Source organism: Coregonus lavaretus (assembly GCF_964263955.1).
Source record: "Coregonus lavaretus genome assembly, chromosome: 23".
Taxonomy (NCBI): Eukaryota; Metazoa; Chordata; class Actinopteri; order Salmoniformes; family Salmonidae; genus Coregonus; species Coregonus lavaretus.
In genome coordinates, this window is record NC_140010.1 from 22,729,910 (window position 1) to 22,752,044 (window position 22,135).

At 44.4% G+C, this 22,135-nt stretch overlaps 1 protein-coding gene across 3 annotated transcripts in view; it reads left to right on the top strand.

Moving 5' to 3' along the window:
* The window catches only part of LOC311098747 (E3 ubiquitin-protein ligase RNF220-like), a gene marked incomplete at its 5' end in the record, with an annotated part of 152,005 nt that extends 143,690 nt beyond the window's left edge, over positions 1-8,315 (top strand). For all 3 annotated transcript variants that reach the window (XM_084139295.1, XM_084139296.1, XM_084139297.1), the window contains one exon: positions 6,537-8,315. In XM_084139295.1, the coding sequence (XP_083995421.1) occupies positions 6,537-6,608 (72 nt within the window). In that variant the 3' untranslated portion in view covers positions 6,609-8,315. The remainder of the gene's footprint in view (positions 1-6,536) is intronic.
* Between the last annotated feature and the right edge of the window lie 13,820 nt (positions 8,316-22,135).

Consider the following 22,135-nt stretch of genomic DNA (forward strand, 5'->3'; position numbering starts at 1 on the left):
CTATGCAATCCGGTTTCCAAGCTGGTCATGGGTGCACCTCAGCCACACTCAAGGTCCTAAACGATATAATAACCGCGATTGATAAAAGACAGTACTGTACAGCCGAGTTCAATGTGTCAAATCGGAGGGCCTGTTGTCTGGACCTCTGGCAGTCTGTATGGGGGTGCCACAGGGTTCAATTTTCGGGCCGACTCTATTCTCTGTGTATATCAATGATGTCGCTCTTGCTGCTGGTGACTCTCAGATCCACCTCTACGCAGACGACAACATTTTGTATACATCTGGCCCTTCATTGGACACTGTGTTAACAAACCTCCAAACGAGCTTCAATGCCATACAACACTCCTTCCGTGGCCTCCAACTGCTCTTAAACGCTAGTAAAACTAAATGCATGCTCTTCAATCGAACGCTGCTTGCACCCGCCCGCCCGACTAGAATCACTACTCTCGGCGGGTCTGACTTAGAATATGTGGACAACTACAAATACCTAGGTGTCTGGTTAGACCGTAAACTCTCCTTCCAGACTCACATTAAGCATCTCCAATCCAAAGTTAAATCTAGAATCGGCTTCCTGTTTCGCAACAAAGCCTCCTTCACTCATGCTGCTAAACATGCCCTCGTAAAACTGACTATCCTACCGATCCTTGACTTCGGCGATGTCATTTACAAAATAGCTTCCAACACTCAACTCAGCAAATTGGATGTAGTCTATCACAGTGCCATCCGTTTTGTCACCAAAGCCCCATATACTACCCACCATTGTGACCTGTACGCTCTCGTTGGCTGGTCCTCACTACATATTCGTCGCCAAACCCACTGGCTCCAGGTCATCTATAAATCACTTCTAAGGCAAATCCCCGCCTTATCTTAGCTCATTGGTCACCATAGCAATACCCACCTGTAGTATGCGCTCCAGCAGGTATATCTCACTGGTCATCCCCAAAACTAACACCTCCTTTGGCTGCCATTCCTTCCAGTTCTCTGCTGCAAATGACTGGAACGAACTACAAAAATCTCTGAAGCTGGAGACACTTATCTCCCTCATTAACTTTAAGCATCAGTTGTCAGAGCACCTTACCGATCACTGTACCTGTACACAGCCCATCTGTAATTAGCCCACCCAACTACCTCATCCCCATATTGTTATTTACATTGTTATTTATTTTGCTCATTTGCACCCCAGTATCTCTATTTGCACGTCTATCACTCCAGTGTTAATACTAAATTGTAATTATTTAGCACTATGGCCTATTTATTGCCTTACCTCCATAACTTACTACATTTGCACACACTGTATATAGATTTTCTATTTTCTATTGTGTTATTGACTGTACGTTTTGGTTTATTCCATATGTAACTCTGTGTTGTTGTTTTTATCGCACTGCTTTGCTTTATCTTGGCCAGGTCGCAGTTGTAAATGAGAACTTGTTCTCAACTGGCTTACCTGGTGAAATAAAATAAATAAATAAAAAAGGGAAACCTCCAGGACCTTCTGCTGTGTCCTATGTTTTGGGGAGAATTTGTTGTCCCCGATGCACTCCCTCCTCATCCTGTTTTTTGCTACTACACACAGAAGCAATTCATAAAAAGAAAATTCCCAGCTCAGCCCTCCTCATCCTCCTCCAATATCCAATATATGTGTTCCTTTTTTCATCACAAAGCCCTGTGTGTGAAAGACAAAGGCAGTGGTGGAAGGAGGGAGGGAAAGGGGGAAGGCTGAGGGGTGGATAAGAAATGTGTGTCTGCCGCAGCAGCTTGATCCTAATGTGGGCATTCAAATGTTGCCCAAAGACAGCAATAAAAGCATTGTACGGCAGGGCTCCCCACATCTTGATCAAAGTAAATGCGTGTAATCTAGTTACCGCCAGGCCTTTTTTATGAGTTTAATAGAGCACGGCATCTGGCCACACCGTACACCAGGCTCATTAAGATCAGGTAACTCTTTTATTTTATATGAAGAAAAGAAAGAAAGGCCCTGCTGTCATTTCTTTGTGTAAAGAGAGGACGATGGAGGAACCTGGTTCTCATTGGAGCCGGGGTACGGGTTGGGGGGGTTCTTAGAGGATGAGGTATACAACAATAGAAGAAGGCTGGTACGGTAGCTCGTTTGTCTGTCCGTCTGCAAGGTCGTTGGACACTGATTTTAGTTCGGTGCAAGCTTCATTTATTTTCAAAATGAACCTGTAGGCTGTTAAGACAACGAGAGCTAACCAGTTTGGGCTTGGTCCAATACTCCCTGAGTTTTTCTGTTACTGCATGCTGCTGTTATGGAGACCACTTCTACTCAAGGCCCCTCCGCCCATCTCCTTAGCCTGGTCATCTTTGCTCTAGACATGAGCAGACCTGTTGGGAGCCACAAATCCACCGTGGCGTGAGAGCTGCCCGGGCCCCCCAGCTGCCCCCTGACTCCTGGTTCTGGCAGCACAGAGACTCCACTGTTTGCTAACAGCTGTGTGCTCCTTGTCTGGCAAAGATTTATTTACCCCTTCCTGTAAGCCAGGGCCTAACCCTGTGCAGTCAGGTGTACACACACACACGTACATACACACAGGGCTAACCCAGCCCACCACATCAGTGTGTCAGGACTCAGTGTATGAACTCTGCCCCTAGTTCAGTAACTCCCACTGTGCCCTCTGCATACTCTGACAAGAACCGTTATATCACCTTGGTTCATTCCAGATAGATCCCAGGTCAGTCAGCTAGTACCTCTCAGACTGTACATACACAGGTCCCAGTGTGCTGGAAGTTGACTCACGCTCTGAGCACACACACAGGTAGTAGACTAGACCTCTTCACAGTGTGGCTCCAGTAACCTTCCCCATACCTCATTTTCCTGTTAATGAGTCAGTGACAGGAGACCAGTGAAAGCAGGTAGTCTACATGTCTTTCGTGTTTGAGCTGGTGGTGTGTCAGCACTTGTAGGGGGAGGGGTTCAGATAGATGACACTTGGCAGGCTCAATCAAATGCTCAAAATATTTGAAAGAAAACAAATTTGAACACAGTTCAGATACATGCCAGGGTAAGGGTTCAGGGCCCAGATTCACAAAACCTTAAGAAATACCTTCTTAACTGCATTTTTTCCCTTAACTATAGACTTATGGAGAATAGCAAAGTTGCTATTCCTCAAAAATGTTATTGGAAATGTTCTTGCGCTATTTCTTATGTTTCTCCTGATTATTGAAAGTACATTTCTTGGATTTGTTCTTAATTCCAAGATAGCTAAACCCTTGTCTTAAACTCTGGGCAGTGAGAGAATAAGTTCATGAAAGCAATTTAACATGTTTAATTCACTCAAACTTAATCTGAGAGTTTTAGTATTGATTATTTTAAACCCAAGAACATGTTTTAGAGCAGTCATTTCAGTACGAAATATGCTAACGTGATTGCCATTGCTAGCTAGATAGCTAGCTAAATTGGTTGCCTAGCAACAAACATCTTAAGAAGATTCGTAAGAAGATATTTGAGAAGTTCGTAAGAAAATCATTAAATCTTAAGATATATTGTTGAGGAATTGCACTTACAAACTATCTTATCAAGTTAATATTTCTTAAGAAACTTCTTACGTTTTTGCGTAAGAAGTGTTTTGTGAATCTGGGCCCATGTAGATGGCTCAGTTGGCAGACTGTATGGTTGCGTGGCAGCCCTCCCTCCTGCCGTGGCAGATGCCCGTCTCCCTCTCTCCACTCGGGGCAGCACCACCTCATGTGTGGCACAGAAAGAGAGGAGACCACACAGCTCACCTTGCCCTGATGTCAGCTCCTGCCCCCGCTGCCTTTTAATTACACCCTGTACACAGCTTTATAGGAGATGGCAGTGATTCAAAGTGGGAGAGAGCAGAGCAGGAACCCTGGAACAGGATGATGAGCAGGCTTTGATGCTCCACTGTAGGCCGTCTGTGTCACTGACGGAGGCATGCTTAGGGATCTATACACTGTGGCTGAATGTGGTTTTATACCTGTTCTGTACTGTGTCCACATCACCAACAAACTAACATGGTCCAAGCACACCAAGACAGTCGTGAAGAGGGCATGACAAAACCTATTCCCCCTAAGGAGACTGAAAAGATTTGGCATGGGTCCTCAGATCCTCAAAAGGTTATACAGCTGCACCATCGAGAGCATCCTGACTGGTTGCATCACTGCCTGGTATGGCAACTGCTCGGCCTCCGACCGCAAGGCACTACAGAGGGTAGTGCGTACGGCCCAGTACATCACTGGGGCCAAGCTTCCTGTCATCCAGGACCTCTATACCAGGCGGTGTCAGAGGAAGGCCCTAAAAATTGTCAAAGACTAGCCACCCTACTCAGACTGTTCTTTGTGCTACCGCACGGCAACCGGTACCGGAGTGCCAAGTCTAGGTCAAAGAGGTTTCTAAACAGCTTCTACCCCCAAGCCATGAGACTCCTGAACATCTAATCAAATGGCTACCCAGACTATTTGCTTTGCCCCCCCTCTTTTACGCTGCTGCTACTCTGTTTATTATCTATGCATAGTCACTTTAATAACTCTACCTACATGTACAGTGGGGAGAACAAGTATTTGATACACTGCTGATTTTGCACGTTTTCCTACTTACAAAGCATGTAGAGGTCTGTAATTTTTATCATAGGTACACTTCAACTGTGAGAGACAGAATCTAAAACAAAAATCCAGAAAATCACATTGTATGATTTTTAAGTAATTCATTTGCATTTTATTGCATGACATAAGTATTTGATCACCTACCAACCAGTAAGAATTCCGGCTCTCACAGACCTGTTCATTTTTCTTTAAGGAGCCCTCCTGTTCTCCACTCATTCCTGTATTAACTGCACCTGTTTGAACTCGTTACCTGTATAAAATACATCTGTCCACACACTCAATCAAACAGACTCCAACCTCTCCACAATGGCCAAGACCAGAGAGCTGTGTAAGGACATCAGGGATAACATTGTAGACCTGCACAAGGCTGGGATGGGCTACAGGACAATAGGCAAGCAGCTTGGTGAGAAGGCAACAACTGTTGGCGCAATTATTAGAAAATGGAAGAAGTTCAAGATGACTGTCAATCACCCTCGGTCTGGGGCTCCATGCAAGATCTCACCTCGTGGGGCATCAATGATCATGAGGAAGGCGAGGGATCAGCCCAGAACTACATAGCAGGATCTGGTCAATGACCTGAAGAGAGATGGGACCACAGTCTCAAAGAAAACCATTAGTAACACACTACGCCGTCATGGATTAAAATCCTGCAGCGCACGCAAGGTCCCCCTGCTCAAGCCAGCGCATGTCCAGGCCCGTCTGAAGTTTGCCAATGACCATCTGGATGATCCAGAGGAGGAATGGGAGAAGGTCATGTGGTCTGATGAGACAAAAATAGAGCTTTTTGGTCTAAACTCCACTCTCCGTGTTTGGAGGAAGAAGAAGGATGAGTACAACCCCAAGAACACCATCCCAACCGTGAAGCATGGAGGTGGAAACATCATTCTTTGGGGATGCTTTTCTGCAAAGGGGACAGGACGACTGCACCGTATTGAGGGGAGGATGGATGGGGCCATGTATCGCGAGATCTTGGCCAACAACCTCCTTCCCTCAGTAAGAGCATTGAAGATGGGTCGTGGCTGGGTCTTCCAGCATGACAACGACCCGAAACACACAGCCAGGGCAACTAAGGAGTGGCTCCATAAGAAGCATCTCAAGGTCCTGGAGTGGCCTAGCCAGTCTCCAGACCTGAACCCAATAGAAAATCTTTGGAGGGAGCTGAAAGTCTGTATTGCCCAGCGACAACCCCGAAACCTGAAAGATCTGGAGAAGGTCTGTATGGAGGAGTGGGCCAAAATCCCTGCTGCAGTGTGTGCAAACCTGGTCAAGACCTACAGGAAACGTATGATCTCTGTAATTGCAAACAAAGGTTTCTGTACCAACTATTAAGTTCTGCTTTTCTGATGTATCAAATACTTATGTCATGCAATAAAATGCAAATTAATTAATGAAAAATCATACAATGTGATTTTCTGGATTGTTGTTTTAGATTCCGTCTCTCACAGTTGAAGTGTACCTATGATAAAAATGACAGACCTCTACATGCTTTGTAAGTAGGAAAACCTGCAAAATCGACAGTGTATCAAATACTTGTTCTCCCCACTGAACATATTACCTCGACTAACCGGTGCCCCCGCACATTGGCTCGGTACTGGTACCCCCTGTATATAGCCTCGCTATTGTTATTTTACTGCTGCTCTTTAATTATTTGTTACTTTTTTTTTTTTTTTTTTTTTTTTTTTTGTTTGGTGTTCTTTCTTAAAATTGCCTTGTTGGTTAAGGGCTTGTAAGTAAACATTTCACTGTTGTATTCGGCGCATGTGACAAATACAATTTGATTTGATGTGGTTGTTTTGATCTATTACAGGACTATCTCTGTACTGTCAGTCTAAGTACCGCATACTATTTCACCAGGGTGTTTTAAGGACAGATGCATTCTCTATGCTTTGCTCAAACCCTCAACTGCTCATATTGTGGCCTAAACAATGACATTTTCCTCTCTCTCTGTCCCACAGGGAAACAAGAAACTGTGCCCACAATGCAACACCATCACGTCGCCAGGAGATCTAAGGCGCGTCTACATGTGAAGAAGACGGCGCCTGCCCTGACCGGCCTCCACCTCCAACCCCCTCCTCCCTCCATGTTTTCCTCTTAATATTTCCATTTGCTCTCACCGTATTTGTTTTTCTTCACCTTGCGTGGGCCTGGGTTTGTGAAGCCCCCATCAGAGCTTAGAGAGATTAAACTGATGTCTTGAATGACTCTTCAGACCAGGGGAGGACTGACTGATAAACCAACCAGCCATGGGGACAGAACCAAACCAAGTAGTATTCTCAGAATGACTAACCAACCACCCCTCACTGGCTCCCTGCGCTCTAGTGGTGGGTGGTCTAGTCCAGTCAAATACCCTCCACCCTGCCCTCTAGTGGTGGGTGGTCTACTCCAGCCAGATACCCTCCACCCTGGGTGACACTTCTGGTTCTGTGTGTTTGATCCTGTAGCTCCCAGACGACCCAGCTTTACACTGCTGTGTTACTCACTGAGCCCCCCTCCTTTGCCACACCATCATCCCTGCGGAGAGGTGTGTTCAGGTGGGAGGAGGTGGTGGTGTAATTCGCTCTGTGTGGAAAACCCCATCTTGGTTCAAGCCATCGGGACAGCCAAGCTAGACATTGAGCTGGCCGCCGGTCGTCGCACCCTGCTTGAAGGCCTGGTAAGGGGGAAAGGAAAACGATCAACTCTTTCAGCTTTCAACCAAACCAACAACCTCAGAACATCCAGGAGATCCTCCTCTTCTTTTCAACCTCCTTTTCCCTTCCTTCTTCAGTTGTGGTGTTATAGTGAAGTCAACCAAATCCCAAGGATCAGTGCAAGCACATGTATAATAGTCTGTGTATGTTTACAGTGTTGTGTGTAAATGACATAGAGGTTACACTTGTATACATATGTACGCACACACACACACACACACACACACACACACACACAGAAGTATATATTATTAAAGTCCAGTTTTTCTTTAGAGTTTTGGTGAGGGGGGAAAAGGATGTTTAAAAAATGGCCGAAAAGAAACCCCTCTGTATTTTTAAACCAACGTTGTCGTCTTGAGGTTGAAGTTGAACTATTTCATTGTACAGGAATACATTTAAAGTAATAATAATAAAACTACTCAATTAGAAATTCAAGGTTTAGATGGTGTACATTTTTCATTCAACTATACAGTAAAAGCTATAGAATAATTAAACCTAAAGCAAGGAGATAATTTTTTTAAATTATTTTTTGGGGATGTAAAGATTCAAATGGCTCTAACCCTAGACTAGGAGAGATGATGGCTTTGAATTGTTACAGAACTGCAACGCTGGCCAAACAAACCGCTGTTTTCAAAATCACAACCTGGAACGCAGTTGTAAATTCCACCTCCGCTTCTTGTCCTCAGTTGTACAGCATACATGCTGATCATATCACTTTGCTGATCACTTTGATTTTCTGTTTTGCCTGCTCTGATAAAGCCTCATAAAATGCTTGTCCTCCAGAAATGTTTGAGTGTTCCTTCCATTGTGCTACCCAGCAAAGGCTCCAACCTGGCAACTCGTAAAGGCAGGTCCTTCCCATCTGTAAGGGAAAAGAGGAGTGGGCCTTCATGTTGGGTTGGGTTGGCCCAGCCAACTGACTGCCCAAGCCCAGTCACTGAACACTACCCCACAGCAAAGTGGCGTGCTTTGTATTTGTAAAACTATGTATCCTGTGATGTCTGTATTGATGTATGCTGACAAAAAATAAAGAAGTGAAAGGTTTATGACTGAATTCAAACCCCCAACAGAAACCCTGCAGATATATTAACACGTGTACAGAAAGCTTCCATTTTCAGTGAAGGGGAACAATAGACAAAGACTTTAGTCACAAATGCAAAGATTTTGATATTTCAGTCCAGACCTGGTTTCTCTTCATGGACTACTGTTTTCAGAACTGTCTCCAGTTTAGTGCTTATTGCATTTTTTGTTTAGGTCTAAGATTATTTCATCTCCATCCATTGTTGATTTAGATGCTATTTTACAATGACTATTTGATTGATAATGATGGCTACAATGTAGACATACAGCAGGTTTGTTTTCATAAAAGCAGTACACATCTTTAGTAGAGTATTGTTTCTATAAAGGGTATGTTCTGGAGCAGCCTGTTAAAAGGTATGATCACAGGCTCGTAGCACCTCCAAAGGATCTGTAGAATTGTTCCACATTGTTACAAAGTTATTTTCCCAATACCTCTGTTCATACAGTACATGTATGTATAGGTTTTGTTCTAGTTTCACTTTGCAGTCACATTTACAGGTAACCATGCATAGGCAAATGAACACTTAAAGCTGTGCTACAGTACGTCTGGGGCACCTTTGAACCCGTAATAGGCTTATTGCACCTGTGTGTCAAGACGAGCTGTGACTTCTGTGAATCGGCTTCACAATACTGTTGAGAATTAAGGGTTAAGCTCTTCTCTCACTTTGCGGTTACTTCCTTCAACTGGAGATTTATTTCAACCTGCCCCAAAGATGACAAATTGCACAAGATGATTGTGTCAAATAATTTGTGTCTTGTATATTCTTGAAAATGGTACGTGTCTTTCCCGTTTGTAAACTACATTTGACATTAATTAAATGATTGTAAATCTTAAGTTGTCCTCGCGTGCTGCCTCTATTCCCAGATCCCATCACTCATTGTTCTCATTGCTTCTTTCTCTCTTTAGGTCCTGAATATAAATCTAGTTAAAGGTCCAATGCAGCCGTTTTATCACGATATCAAATCATTTCTGGGTAAGAATTAAGTGTCTTACTGTGATTGTTTTCAAGTAAATGGTCATAAAGAAACAAAAATAGCTTCTTAGCAAAGAGCAATTTCTCAAGAAATAATTTTGCTAGGACTGTGGGAGTGGTCTGAGTGGGGAGGGGAAAACTGAAAACTAGCTGTTATTGGCAGAGAGGTTATTGGTCTATTGTACATCGGGTGGGTCTAATCCTGAATGCTGATTGGTTAAAACTGCATTCCAGCCAGTGTCTATTCCACAAGTTACCAACGGCTAAATCTATGACCTTACAATGCCTATTTACTCTGTTCCATCTGACTGCGCAATCCACTGTCTCATCAGCCCAGCCAGGCAATATTCAAATTTGATCTCCACTATAAAAAGCATCTAGACATTATCTTACATTTCTTTTAGACTAACATTTAGTTTTCAACAGCGGAGATTTGTATTAACCTTGCTGTCTGTCTCCGACATTTGCAACATTGTTTCAATATTCGAATTCGATCTCCAGCTGTCACATGGTAATGAATGTGTCGGGAGTCGGGATGAGACAGACAGGCAGGCAGCTTTTCTCAGCCAGTCGAAATCATGAATCAGCATCATTTTTATGGATATCTACAAAGAAATATCAATAGAAAACAGGTAAAATGAAACAAAGTGCAGCTAGTTTGCAGTCTTTCCAGCTTCAGTTTGAAGTGATTGTGTTAGCTGTGTTGTTGGCTAGCTCCTCTGAACAACAGTGTCCTGACGAGAAAGCACATTTTCTATGCCAGGTGAAATCGCGCCTCATTAGCTCATTGTTATGGATGTATCCTAATAAATGTCACTAGAAAACAGCTTAAACAAATGCAAATTATGCAGGTACTTTGTTGTTTTCTGGCTGCACTGTTTGACGTGACTGTAAATTAGCCGTAGTTGGCTAGCTAGCAAGCAAGGGATAAGAACGTTGCCAGCCAGTATGGCAATAGAACATTTAGAACGAACGACTGAGTCGTGTCCATAGATGTAGAACAAAAAGACTGAACGACTGAGTTGCTTCTCTGCTGAATGGGCAGCATTCCTTGGCTGGATTGTTCTAGCGATGTTAACAAGCACATACACTTTCCCCTGCCTCAGCCTGCCTGCCTGCTGCACCATCTGGAGAGCACCCATCATTAGGAGTGTTGGGAGTTAGTAACACTTTAGAGTTATTGGACACCTTATTGGACACCTTTTGCCTCTAGATGGTAATGGAAGCTGCTAATTCCAGCGACGTCTATTTTGACTAGCTTAATTCTAAATGAATGGCTATCTATTGGCTTGGCTGTTGGGAAAACATAGAAATTCTGATCACTCACATACACCAAAACTCTAAGCCAATAGATAGCCATTCATCTATAATTAAGCTAGTCAAAATAGACGTCGCTGGAATTAGCAGCTTCCATTACCATCTAGAGGCAAAAGGTGTCCAATAAGGTGTCCAATAACTCTAAAGTGTTATTAACTCCCAACACTCCTAATGATGGGTGCTCTCCAGATGGTGCAGCAGGCAGGCAGGCTGAGGCAGGGGAAAGTGTATGTGCTTGTTAACATCGCTAGAACAATCCAGCCAAGGAATGCTGCCCATTCAGCAGAAACCTGTTGCAGTAATTTGGTGGAAAACTACAAGATGATCACTGAAAGTAATTTTTTTCCCCTCGCCACCTCTTAGATCCATGGCCAAACCTTGAATTCAACCAATATTACCTTTCCGATGCCGAGGTAAAGAAAGGCACATCCAGCAAAAAGCAAAACAATCCCCAGAAGTTGTGTTATCAGATGCTAATAAAGTAGTGCTAAATGAGTGGGAACGCCAGCAGGGGTTCTAATAAACCTCTTGTGGAACTGAACTTCTCCCCATACTCCTGCTGAAGGTTCTGGAAGCTCTCTAGGGTAAAGCCCCTAGTGTGGATATCAACACTCAATCTTACCCCAACGAGCCAGGAGAGGACGAGATGGGGTCAATCAGATTAGGATTGACAAGTGGATATAAACTCAGCAAAAAAAGAAAGGTCCCTTTTTCAGGACCCTGTCTTTCAAAGATAATTCGTAAAAATCCAAATAACTTCACATATCTTCATTGTAAAGGGTTTAAACACTGTTTCCCATGCTTGTTCAATGAACCATAAACAATTAATGAACATGCACCTGTGGAACGGTTGTTAAGGCACTAACAGCTTACAGACGGTAGGCAATTAAGGTCACAGTTATGAAAACTTAGGACACTAAAGAGGCCTTTCTACTGACTCTGAAAAACACCAAAAGAAAGATACCCAGGGTCCCTGGTCATCTGTGTGAACGTGCCTTAGGCATGCTGCAAGGAGGCATAAGTACTGCAGATGTGGCCAGGGCAATAAATTGCAATGTCCGTACTGTGAGACGCCTAAGACAGCGCTACAGGGAGACAGGATGGACAGCTGATTGTCCTCGCAGTGGCAGACCACGTGTAACAACACCTGCACAGGATCGGTACATCCAAACATCACACCTGCGGGACAGGTACAGGATGGCAACAACAACTTCCTGAGTTACACAGGAATGCACAATCCCTCCATCAGTGCTCAGACTGTCCGCAATAGGCTGAGAGAGGCTGGACTGAGGCCTGTTGTAAGGCAGGTCCTCACCAGACATCACCGGCAACAACGTCGCCTATTGGCACAAACCCACCGTCGCTGGACCAGACAGGACTGGCAAAAAGTGCTCTTCACCGACGAGTCGCGGTTTTGTCTAACCAGGGGTGATGGTCGGATTCGCGTTTATCGTCGAAGGAATGAACGTTACACCGAGGCCTGTACTCTGGAGCGGGATCGATTTGGAGGTGGAGGGTCCGTCATGGTCTGGGGCGGTGTGTCACAGCATCATCGAACTGAGCTTGTTGTCATTGCAGGCAATATCAACGCTGTGCGTTACAGGGAAGACATCCTCCTCCCTCATGTGGTACCCTTCCTGAAGGCTCATCCTGACATGACCCTCCAGCATGACAATGCCACCAGCCATACTGCTCGTTCTGTGCGTGATTTCCTGCAAGACAGGAATGTCAGTGTTCTGCCATGGCCAGCAAAGAGCCTGGATCTCAATCCCATTGAGCATGTCTGGGACCTGTTGGATCGGAGGGTGAGGGCTAGGGCCATTCCCCCCAGAAATGTCAGGGAACTTGCAGGTGCCTTGGTGGAAGAGTGGGGTAACGTCTCACAGCAAGAACTGGCAAATCTGGTGCAGTCCATGAGGAGGAGATGCACTGCAGTACTTAATGCAGCTGGTGGCCACACCAGATACTGACTGTTACTTTAGATTTTGACCCCCCCTTTGTTCAGGGACACATTATTCAATTTCTATTAGTCACATGTCTGTGGAACTTGTTCAGTTTATGTCTCAGTTGTTGAATCTTGTTATGCTCATACAAATATTTATAAATGTTAAGTTTGCTGAAAATAAACGCAGTTGACAGTGAGAGACGTTTGTTTTTTTGCTGAGTTTACATGTGCTTGATCCCCTGAGTGTGAAGTGTGTGGAGGTCAAAGTGGAGAAGGAGTGACCACTAGCCTAGAGGAGAGGACTGAGGGGGTTGAGGGCAGGGGGCCAGATTAAATGTGCCTTTAAGGCTTTATGGTTAAATGAAAGTTACAGAGCCTGTATCGTTTACCCCACAGCCCAGCCTGTCAAGAGGTTGTAGGCCAGACACCCAACCAATCCATAACTGGTGCATTAGGAGGGCTATGACTGAGGGTCGGGTTACGGCTAGGCTTAGAGCCTGAGTGGCTCTGGACCCAGGAAGTGGGGGCCCCAAGTCGAAGCAGATCTATAGAAATTGCTTTTGGAGGTCAAAGCTCGTCCTGATGGGGGAGTATAGAGTGTGGGGGCCATTATTGGTAGTTTACAAACATCTCCACAGACCGATCAATAGGACAGACCTTCCCTGTTGTGTTCGGTAATTTCTCTATTGCATTGCCCGTCTGTACCAATGGTAATTTACACCTTCATGTGGGAATTTGACTTGGACCCCCTACCCTACCTCCCCCTACTAGCATCCTCCTCTTCCTCCTCTGGCACTCAGCATATTGCTGCTGGTACAACTCATTCAATTAAGAGCCTGCTCTCCACCATGGCCTTTTTACATCATCGATCCAACCCAAGGTGGTTAATCGGAAAAGGATTTGGTCAGTCAAGGGATCTCTGTTTGGAGAAAGGGGAAGGGAGAGTGTTTGACATAGGCCATATGGTGTAGTGTCCTTTTCTTCTTCCGGCCATGGTGGTGCCAGAGATATCTAACCCCACCGTTTTAGATTAACCATCGTGGATTAGAGGTGCACTTAGAAAGGGGAATTTGAACCAGTTAAGACTCAGTCAGCCGATCATACAGCCAATCTCTCCTATTTACCACCTGTCATTATCCTAAGATGAAGGTGGAAGTTATTGAATTAATTTACTGTGTCTTTTACACAGGTGTCCAGGTGTTTTTCATCTCAATAATCTTCACCTTTTTCAGATATACAAAATCTCAAATAAAGAAATAATTAAAGAGGAAAAGAGAAATAGCAGCCCAGAGAAGCCAGCGCTTTACCAAACCCTAGCTAGTGTGGTTGTAAATGTCTTCAGAGTCCTCTCCTCTGTGCCTAGCTAATCCGATAATTACAGTTTTGCTAAATTGCTTTCATATCCATGAATGCTTAAGAGATTGAAGAATGACATTGTGGGTTTAGAGTGGGATGTTTTTCAATAACAAGGCAACTGACTAGGCGAGGTGAGACTGCTTCTGTGTGTATTCATGTACAGGATTACTGTCATGCGGTGTGCAATGAGACATTAAGGTAAAGCCACCAGAGAAACCAAAAACCGACATGTGGGAGTGCGCCAAAGTTACCTCCCTAATCTCTCTCTCACAAAGTTGTGACTGACTTACATTAGCTGCCTCCTAATGCTTTACAGCTATTGTGGTGATATTAAAAGTGTGTAATTTGGCTGACCACACACACCCACATTCCACACAGTGTTGATGCCTATTATGAAGTTCTCACACTAGGCTATTATATCCAACACATTCTTTGGCATGACATTTTTCCATTGATTTGAATGAAATGTTTGTATGCAAGCAATATCTACCTAAATATCCGTTATACAGCCACCTTAGCATTTACTCTCACTGTCCACATGGGAGCACTAGAAGCAAGACAACGTTTTTTCAAGGAGGCAGTCCATGCCAGTATGTTTGGTCAGGTTGTCAATGGTGGAAGTACTGTAGGTGAAAAAAAGCTAAACAAATTACCCTTTGAAATCAGTGTGATGATCAGGTAAATAGTAGCTATTTTGATAATAAACTACTGCAGTAGAAGAGATGGAGATGTGAATGCATTGCACGGAGTAGGTGGGTTCTTCTTCTACTCAACTAACACAGGCATATGATGCTATTCATGTTTTCACACTTACTTTAGTAAACACAATCGAAAAAGGAAGTATACTTTTCAGCCTATGGTAAATGCAATGGAGAAACGATGCATTACAAGACTTTTCCCTAACTTAGGCTACTGCCCAGAGTTCAAGTTAACCAGGCCAGGGTCGTGCTATCTTATATAAACCTGCTGCCTGGCTTGCCACCCCCCACATAGACAGGATCATGAAACCTGCCACTTCTGTCACCCCCAGCTGCCCCCTAGCACCCCCACAGCCACCCACCAGAGACAGGATCCAGACAACGAAGGCCTTTGACTGGGCCCTGCAATGAAGGCCGAGATGCTCCCACAATTATCCGAGACATTTCATCTTCTCCCCTCTGTCCCCGGCTTCAACACACCGGCTTTCATCTCCAGTTGGCCCCAGGGGAACACTGACTGTTTTGTGTGTGGTGGTGGGGAGAGAGGGGACGGGGGTAGGGGAGTGCGGTGGAGGGGAATGGGAGGGGGTGGTCAAGGTTGCTGAGGGACTGCTTCGTACAGGTAGAGGTAGTAGGGGGAGGGGGGTTCTTACCACAGTATCCACCTATTTTCCTGTCTTGAAAGGGGGAGATGACAAATGGAGATTGGTGGGGTTGGGAGGGTGAGGGATAGAGGGTTGGGGGGGGAGGACCCCCCACTTCTGACTGACGCTGTACCTGGCCAACTGTGCATGACTTTCAGATGCCAGGGCTCTGCAACAGAGCGAGAAAGAAAGAGAGAGAGAGAGAGAGAGAGAGAGAGAGAGAGAGAGAGAGAGAGAGAGAGAGAGAGAGAGAGAGAGAGAGAGAGAGAGAGAGAAGAGAGAGAGAGAGAGAGAGAGAGAGAGAGAGAGAGAGAGAGAGAGAGAGAGAGAGAGAGAGAGAGAGAGAGAGAGAGAGAGAGAGAGAGAGAGAGAGAGAGAGAGAGAGAGAGAGAGAGAGAGAGAGAGAGAGAGAGAGAGAGAGAGAGAGAGAGAGAGAGAGAGAGAGAGAGAGAGAGAGAGAGAGAGAGAGAGAGAGAGAGAGAGAGAGAGAGAGAGAGAGAGAGAGAGAGAGAGAGACTAACACAGGAAAGTCAAGTTCATACAGCAGTGGCGTTCTAACATTATGACAGTAATATACTTCAGTTTAACGACAATGTTTATGTTTCGCAATCAGTCCTCTAAGGTTACAGCAGACAGGATTGTAAACACATATGAAGTAATAGTAATTCCAAGGTAAATATTGTTGCTTAGTCTAATGTAAACAGTCAAAGCAATTAGCTAAGACAGTTATCTCTAAGCCAGTGGTCACCAACCGGTCGATCACGATCTCCAAGCCATTTCTATTCGATCACCAAACATTTCTGTAAAAAACCCAACGATAAAGCCTTGCATTCCTATTTTTTTTATTCATTTTGTGTTGTTGGTGGTAGGTGCACTTGATTCAACAGCCCTAACGCATGTGTCTGAAAGTAGAAATTTGCCTACCCGGCAGGCCCAGAGAGCAAATCAAGTGTAAAAAATAAGCCTTGAATGCACAGCAAAGTTGATAATGTGAGATTTCAACACTTTTAAAACCATGTCTAGAGAGAGACTCAACAAATACACCAAAGAGCTGCTGTTTTTATGAGTAAATTCATGTTTAAGTTGTTATTCAGCACTGTCAACAGCACTGTCAACACTCCCTACGTCCACTCACGCTACAACCAGCACTGCAGCTGCAATGAATGAGTATAGCAAAGTGTTTCGATAAGCTTGCCTTTTTTAATATCAAGGAATATTTCACTTTCTCTGGTCATATGAATAACAACATGAATTGGTGAATGAGGCAGAAATAATGCAGTGCGACTTAAGTTTTGCCATCAGCTGGAAGACTGTGTCCCCATTTCTCAGCGGAGGGAGGGAGAGAGGAGGGCCGGTGAGTCGGGTGAGAGGCAGTTTCACCGCTGCTCCCTCCCTACCCTCACACTGACCATCAGATGCAGGCCATCAGTCCAGTAAAAAGCTGTGCCTCACAAGTAATACAACAAATTATCTATTATCAGTGTGATCATACCTAAAATATAATTTCAAAATGGTCTGAGAAGAACAACATTGGCAGGGTAATTCAAGCATAGCCAATATGCAGTAATAATGTATTGGGCCTATAGCCTACTGCACAAACCTCATTGCTACAGAACTGTTTTTAATTGGTTAATGTTGCATAGGCTTATGTTTTTTAAGTCATGTTTAAAAAATAAATCTGAGCGGTAGATCTCGGCTTGCATTTTGACTCAGAAAGTGATCTTAACTCAGAAATGGTTGGTGAGCCATGTGTAAATGACTGTAGAGTAGTACCACTACACATTCTGTAAAGGCAGACATGTTGACTGTAGGCTAATTCTCAGCTAGACCTGTTGTTTCTGAATGGAAGGTACATTTACAACACCAGTCTGTTGCTACTCTTTCCTTAAGTCGCTGCATGAAGTCTCGATGGGATATTCCCCAGTAATTGGATGATAATACCTCTAATTGACAGTACTAATCCATGTGATAAGTCTGCCACTGGGACATGAGTTGGTTTAGAGGGAAGTGTCTTGTAAGTGGGCTATTGTTGTTGAGGTTTTTACAAATCAGAGTAAACTTCGCACTTATACCCCAACACACAGGAACACAATGCATGGTTAAGAAGGACTTAGGTTTTAAAAGTATGATAAGTCCACTACAATGTGTTTACAGAGCTCTACAATGTTTTTTGTTTGACTAGAAAACACAGTGGTTTGTGCCAGCTCAATGCTAATGTTAGCATGCACATGGATTACGTGAACAAGCACTATCTTCAGTGCAGTGCTGTCTGACAGCAACAATTGCAAAGTTGATTATGTAATGCACTGTGTATAGATGTGTTAACAAAAAGTATAGGCTCAGTCATAGCCAGCTCTGAACTGCTGCAAAAGGTCTTGAGATGCTGAAGAAAGGTTAAAAACACCAGTGCCAAGTAATTGCCATATCTATCTCGACATTCTACTTTTCTTCATTTCTATAACTGGGCAGCGGGTAGTTGGTTTATTACACCAACTACCTCAGGGAGTGATGTCACTGCCATACCCTAGTCACAGGCTCAACTGGTGCAGTCTGTCAGTAGCCGGAAAGCCCCCCCCATGTAGAGAAGCACCACTACAGCCCATGTAGAGAAGCACCACTACTGCCCATGTAGAGAAGCACCACTACTGCTCATGTAGAGAAGCACCACTACTGCCGATGTAGAGAAGAACCACTACTGCCGATGTAGAGAAGCACCACTACAGCCCATGTAGAGAAGCACCACTACTGCCCATGTAGAGAAGCACCACTACTGCCCATGTAGAGAAGCACCACTACAGCCCATGTAGAGAAGAACCACTGCAGCCCATGTAGAGAAGAACCACTACAGCCCATGTAGAGAAGCACCACTACTGCCCATGTAGAGAAGCACCACTACTGCCCATGTAGAGAAGCACCACTACAGCCCATGTAGAGAAGCACCACTACAGCCCATGTAGAGAAGCACCACTACAGCCCATGTAGAGAAGCACCACTACAGCCCATGTAGAGAAGCACCACTACTGCCCATGTAGAGAAGCACCACTACTGCCCATGTAGAGAAGAACCACTACAGCCCATGTAGAGAAGCACCACTACAGCCCATGTAGAGAAGCACCACTACAGCCCATGTAGAGAAGCACCACTACTGCCCATGTAGAGAAGCACCACTACAGCCCATGTAGAGAAGCACCACTACAGCCCATGTAGAGAAGCACCACTACAGCCCATGTAGAGAAGCACCACTACAGCCCATGTAGAGAAGCACCACTACTGCCCATGTAGAGAAGCACCACTACTGCCCATGTAGAGAAACACCACTACAGCCCATGTAGAGAAGCACCACTACAGCCCATGTAGAGAAGCACCACTACTGCCCATGTAGAGAAGCACCACTACAGCCCATGTAGAGAAGCACCACTACTGAATCCACTTGACAGGCCAGATGTATAAAAGAGGAAGGGGATTCTTCTGTTATCTCCTATCTCCAGGATGACAACACACTAATCCTTCCAGTCAATATGAAACCAGGGGGACACAAGGGGGACACTGTTGACTCTTCCTAGTGCTTTATCCCCATAGGGGGCTACTGTTATCTGATGCATAGTCATAGGGATAGACTGACACACTTGGCACCCTGGTGCTTATACCTCTATCTCTGCTACATGTTATTTTCTATTGACGTTATGCTAAATATAAAAGACTGTACCTGGTTATTCAGTGGGAAACAATGTAAGTGATGTTTTGGTTAATGGGGAGTTGTGAGGGAAAGAATGCCTGAAATCCTTTACTAAAATGCAAATGTTGGTTTTGAGTTGCGATATAAATAGATGTTTTATGATAATTCAATGAGTTCAGTGGGTTTGGTTGTCAGCTGGCATACTGTACATGCCTCTGAGTTTTGCACTTCAGGACAGAGGCTTTTTATCAGAGCATGAAACTGTACATTAGTGTACATTAGATATATAATCACAGCTGAAAGACAGCAAGTTCAAAGTCTGGCCATATGAGTCATTGAACTAATCTTGTCTTCCTCGTCCTTCCTTGTGTTTTTTTGTTTGTCTGTCTGTCTCTGTCTGTCTCCCTACCTGCCTGTCTCCCTACCTGCCTGTCTCCCTACCTGCCTGTCTCCCTGCCTGTCTCCCTACCTGCCTGTCTCCCTGCCTGTCTCCCTACCTGCCTGGCTCCCTGCCTGTCTCCCTACCTGCCTGTCTCCCTACCTGCCCGACTCCCTACCTGCCTGTCTCCCTACCTGCCTGTCTCCCTACCTGCCTGTCTCCCTACCTGCCTGTCTCCCTGCCTGTCTCCCTACCTGCCTGTCTCCCTGCCTGTCTCCCTACCTGCCTGGCTCCCTGCCTGTCTCCCTACCTGCCTGGCTCCCTGCCTGTCTCCCTACCTGCCTGGCTCCCTGCCTGTCTCCCTACCTGCCTGTCTCCCTGCCTGCCATCATACATCCACTGTAGGGGGATACATGAGGGGGAGGGGTGCCACTCTACTGTCTCTTCTTCCTGCTATCTCTCACATTGAAAAGCACAGAGACGGTTGCCTGAGGCACACCTGGGTGGGACTGTCCTCACCTGTGCAAACAGAAGCAGGCAGTATGGAGAGACCGGTTTGAAATCCACCAAGGATTCGATCCCTCATCAGCTACACTTGATCATGTCTGACTTGGCCTGACACCCCCAGGAAACCGAGATCCCCCAAATAATGTATTTTCCTGTTTCAGAGGCTTAAATCTCAAATACCTGCTTTGATTAATGAACTTCTGATGTGCCTTTCGGTAGATCTAGTGTAGCACTGTAGATGATGATGATACACATATAGGTTGTTGTGAAGAGAAGTCCTCCGCTTAACAATGTGAGAGAGGGATATAGTATATTTGTGTGTTGCCAAATGCAATATAATGTCTGTAGAAGTTTTTATTCTACACAGTTTATATACATGTAACAAACAGAAGAGTAAGAATCATTCTGTTGTCAAAGAAAATGCCAAAAGGTAGGCTATTCAACAAACAGGAATAACTTCATGCAAATAGGATGCTAAGACTAATGTTCCCATGTTGAGAATGACATCTTTGTCATCATATTTCTGCTTTTCTTTCTTCTATTGCTTTTGAAATTATTCTGCTTTCATATTCCCTCTTCTCCAGTATGTGGATGTGGATCTGAAGTCTCCCATGACAGTTAAGATCAAACTCATTAGACAGGTGCAGGGAATTTCTCCTACTATGTGTGAAGAGAAATGTAACTAATTAAATGTTTTAAAAAAAAATCTGTACAGCCAATTTTCACTTACTGTCAATGTGACTTACCTGTGACGAATGCTTGCATATTTTGTGACTTTTTTGTGTTTCATGCTATTGAAAATGTTGCACAAGAATGCTTTCAATAGTGTAACAGTCTCCAATTTTAAGTCATAAAGGGTTTTGTTGCACAAAGTTAGTCACATTTTCTCTGTCTTCTTCCCTTCCCCCAGCTCTTTCTTTTTGTGGTGAAAAGGGGATTTGATGTAGCTGGACAATGAGTGTACGATTTAGAGATTTCCTGTTTGAGAGTGTCATATGATTTGTCCTAAGGCAGTGCTGTTTCAGAAGCCTTTGTGTCCCGGTCAGAACAGTGGAAACCAGACTTCCCAAAGGTTATTTATGTCACCTATTGAATACAGGGATGCAAAGGCATTGTGGTGTGATTTATACAGGTACTGCTGGCTCCTATGATCTCTGCTTGACATGTGCAGTGTGAACAGTCTATTTGATATGGCTATCCCTTCTACACACAATCTTTCTGAGGAAAAGTGCACATTGAAGCAGACAATAGCTTTTGTCCGGTTTGATAATGGAGGGATTTCAAATGGCTATTTATGTTTCTAATGTGATTTTAGACACATTAATGTTAAGTTACATCAGGCAGAAAGCTGAGACTAAAGCTAGTTCTCTATGAAATCCCTTTCATTCAAAATGAGACATTTTGTTTGTTTGTGAAAAGTTGAATTACAGCAACCTGGGTATTTCAAAATGGAATAAACATGAACCACTGACATACTCAGTGAGGCACTGTTTTTTCACATGGCACAGTCTGCATGGAGGAACAGTACATTTTAGATGGATTGCCTTTTCGGGGGGTTGAGCATTATGTTATGGAACTCAGGCATTCTGTTTACTTCCTCCATGTCAACACAGAGACTCTTGCTTGAGGAGTTCAGACATGGCAGCAGGTAAACGGAGGTGACAGACAGTAAGGAATCAACACCAGGAAATGTCAGAGATGGATTCTGGGCTTCTATCTTGTCCAAGCATGCCCATAACCTATTAAGAATGATTTTACACCTGAGGAAGAAGTGTGTGTGTTGGTATGCTTGTTGCTGATCCAATGTGTGTGTGTGTGCGTGTGTGTGTGTGCGCACGGGTGCGCGCGTGTGTTCTTGTGTTTGTATGTGCGTATGTTTTTGTGCACGTGTGTGTGTTTGTGTATGTGTGTGTGCATGTGCGTCATTAAAGGCCCAATGCAGCCATTTTTATATCAATATCAAATCATTTCTGGGTAACAATTAAGTACCTTTCTAACCACTTTTCCATCCACAGTTTTAATGCTAGTAAAGTCATACCATAAAAATGTTTTCATGACAGCTGTGATGGAAACAGGACGTTTCGGTAAAATTCTATAAATGCCGACAGATCATTTGTTTATTCGACATGGTGGGATCTTTATGTGTTGGTAAAATGAACTATGAGAGAAATGGCGCTGGAAACGGCTTTAGCGCAAATATTGATATTGTAACGACCCTGTATTGTGTTCTGTGTTCATGGGTGTGTTATCGTTCTCATGGGTGCTAGCAGGGGTTAAATATGCCAGGA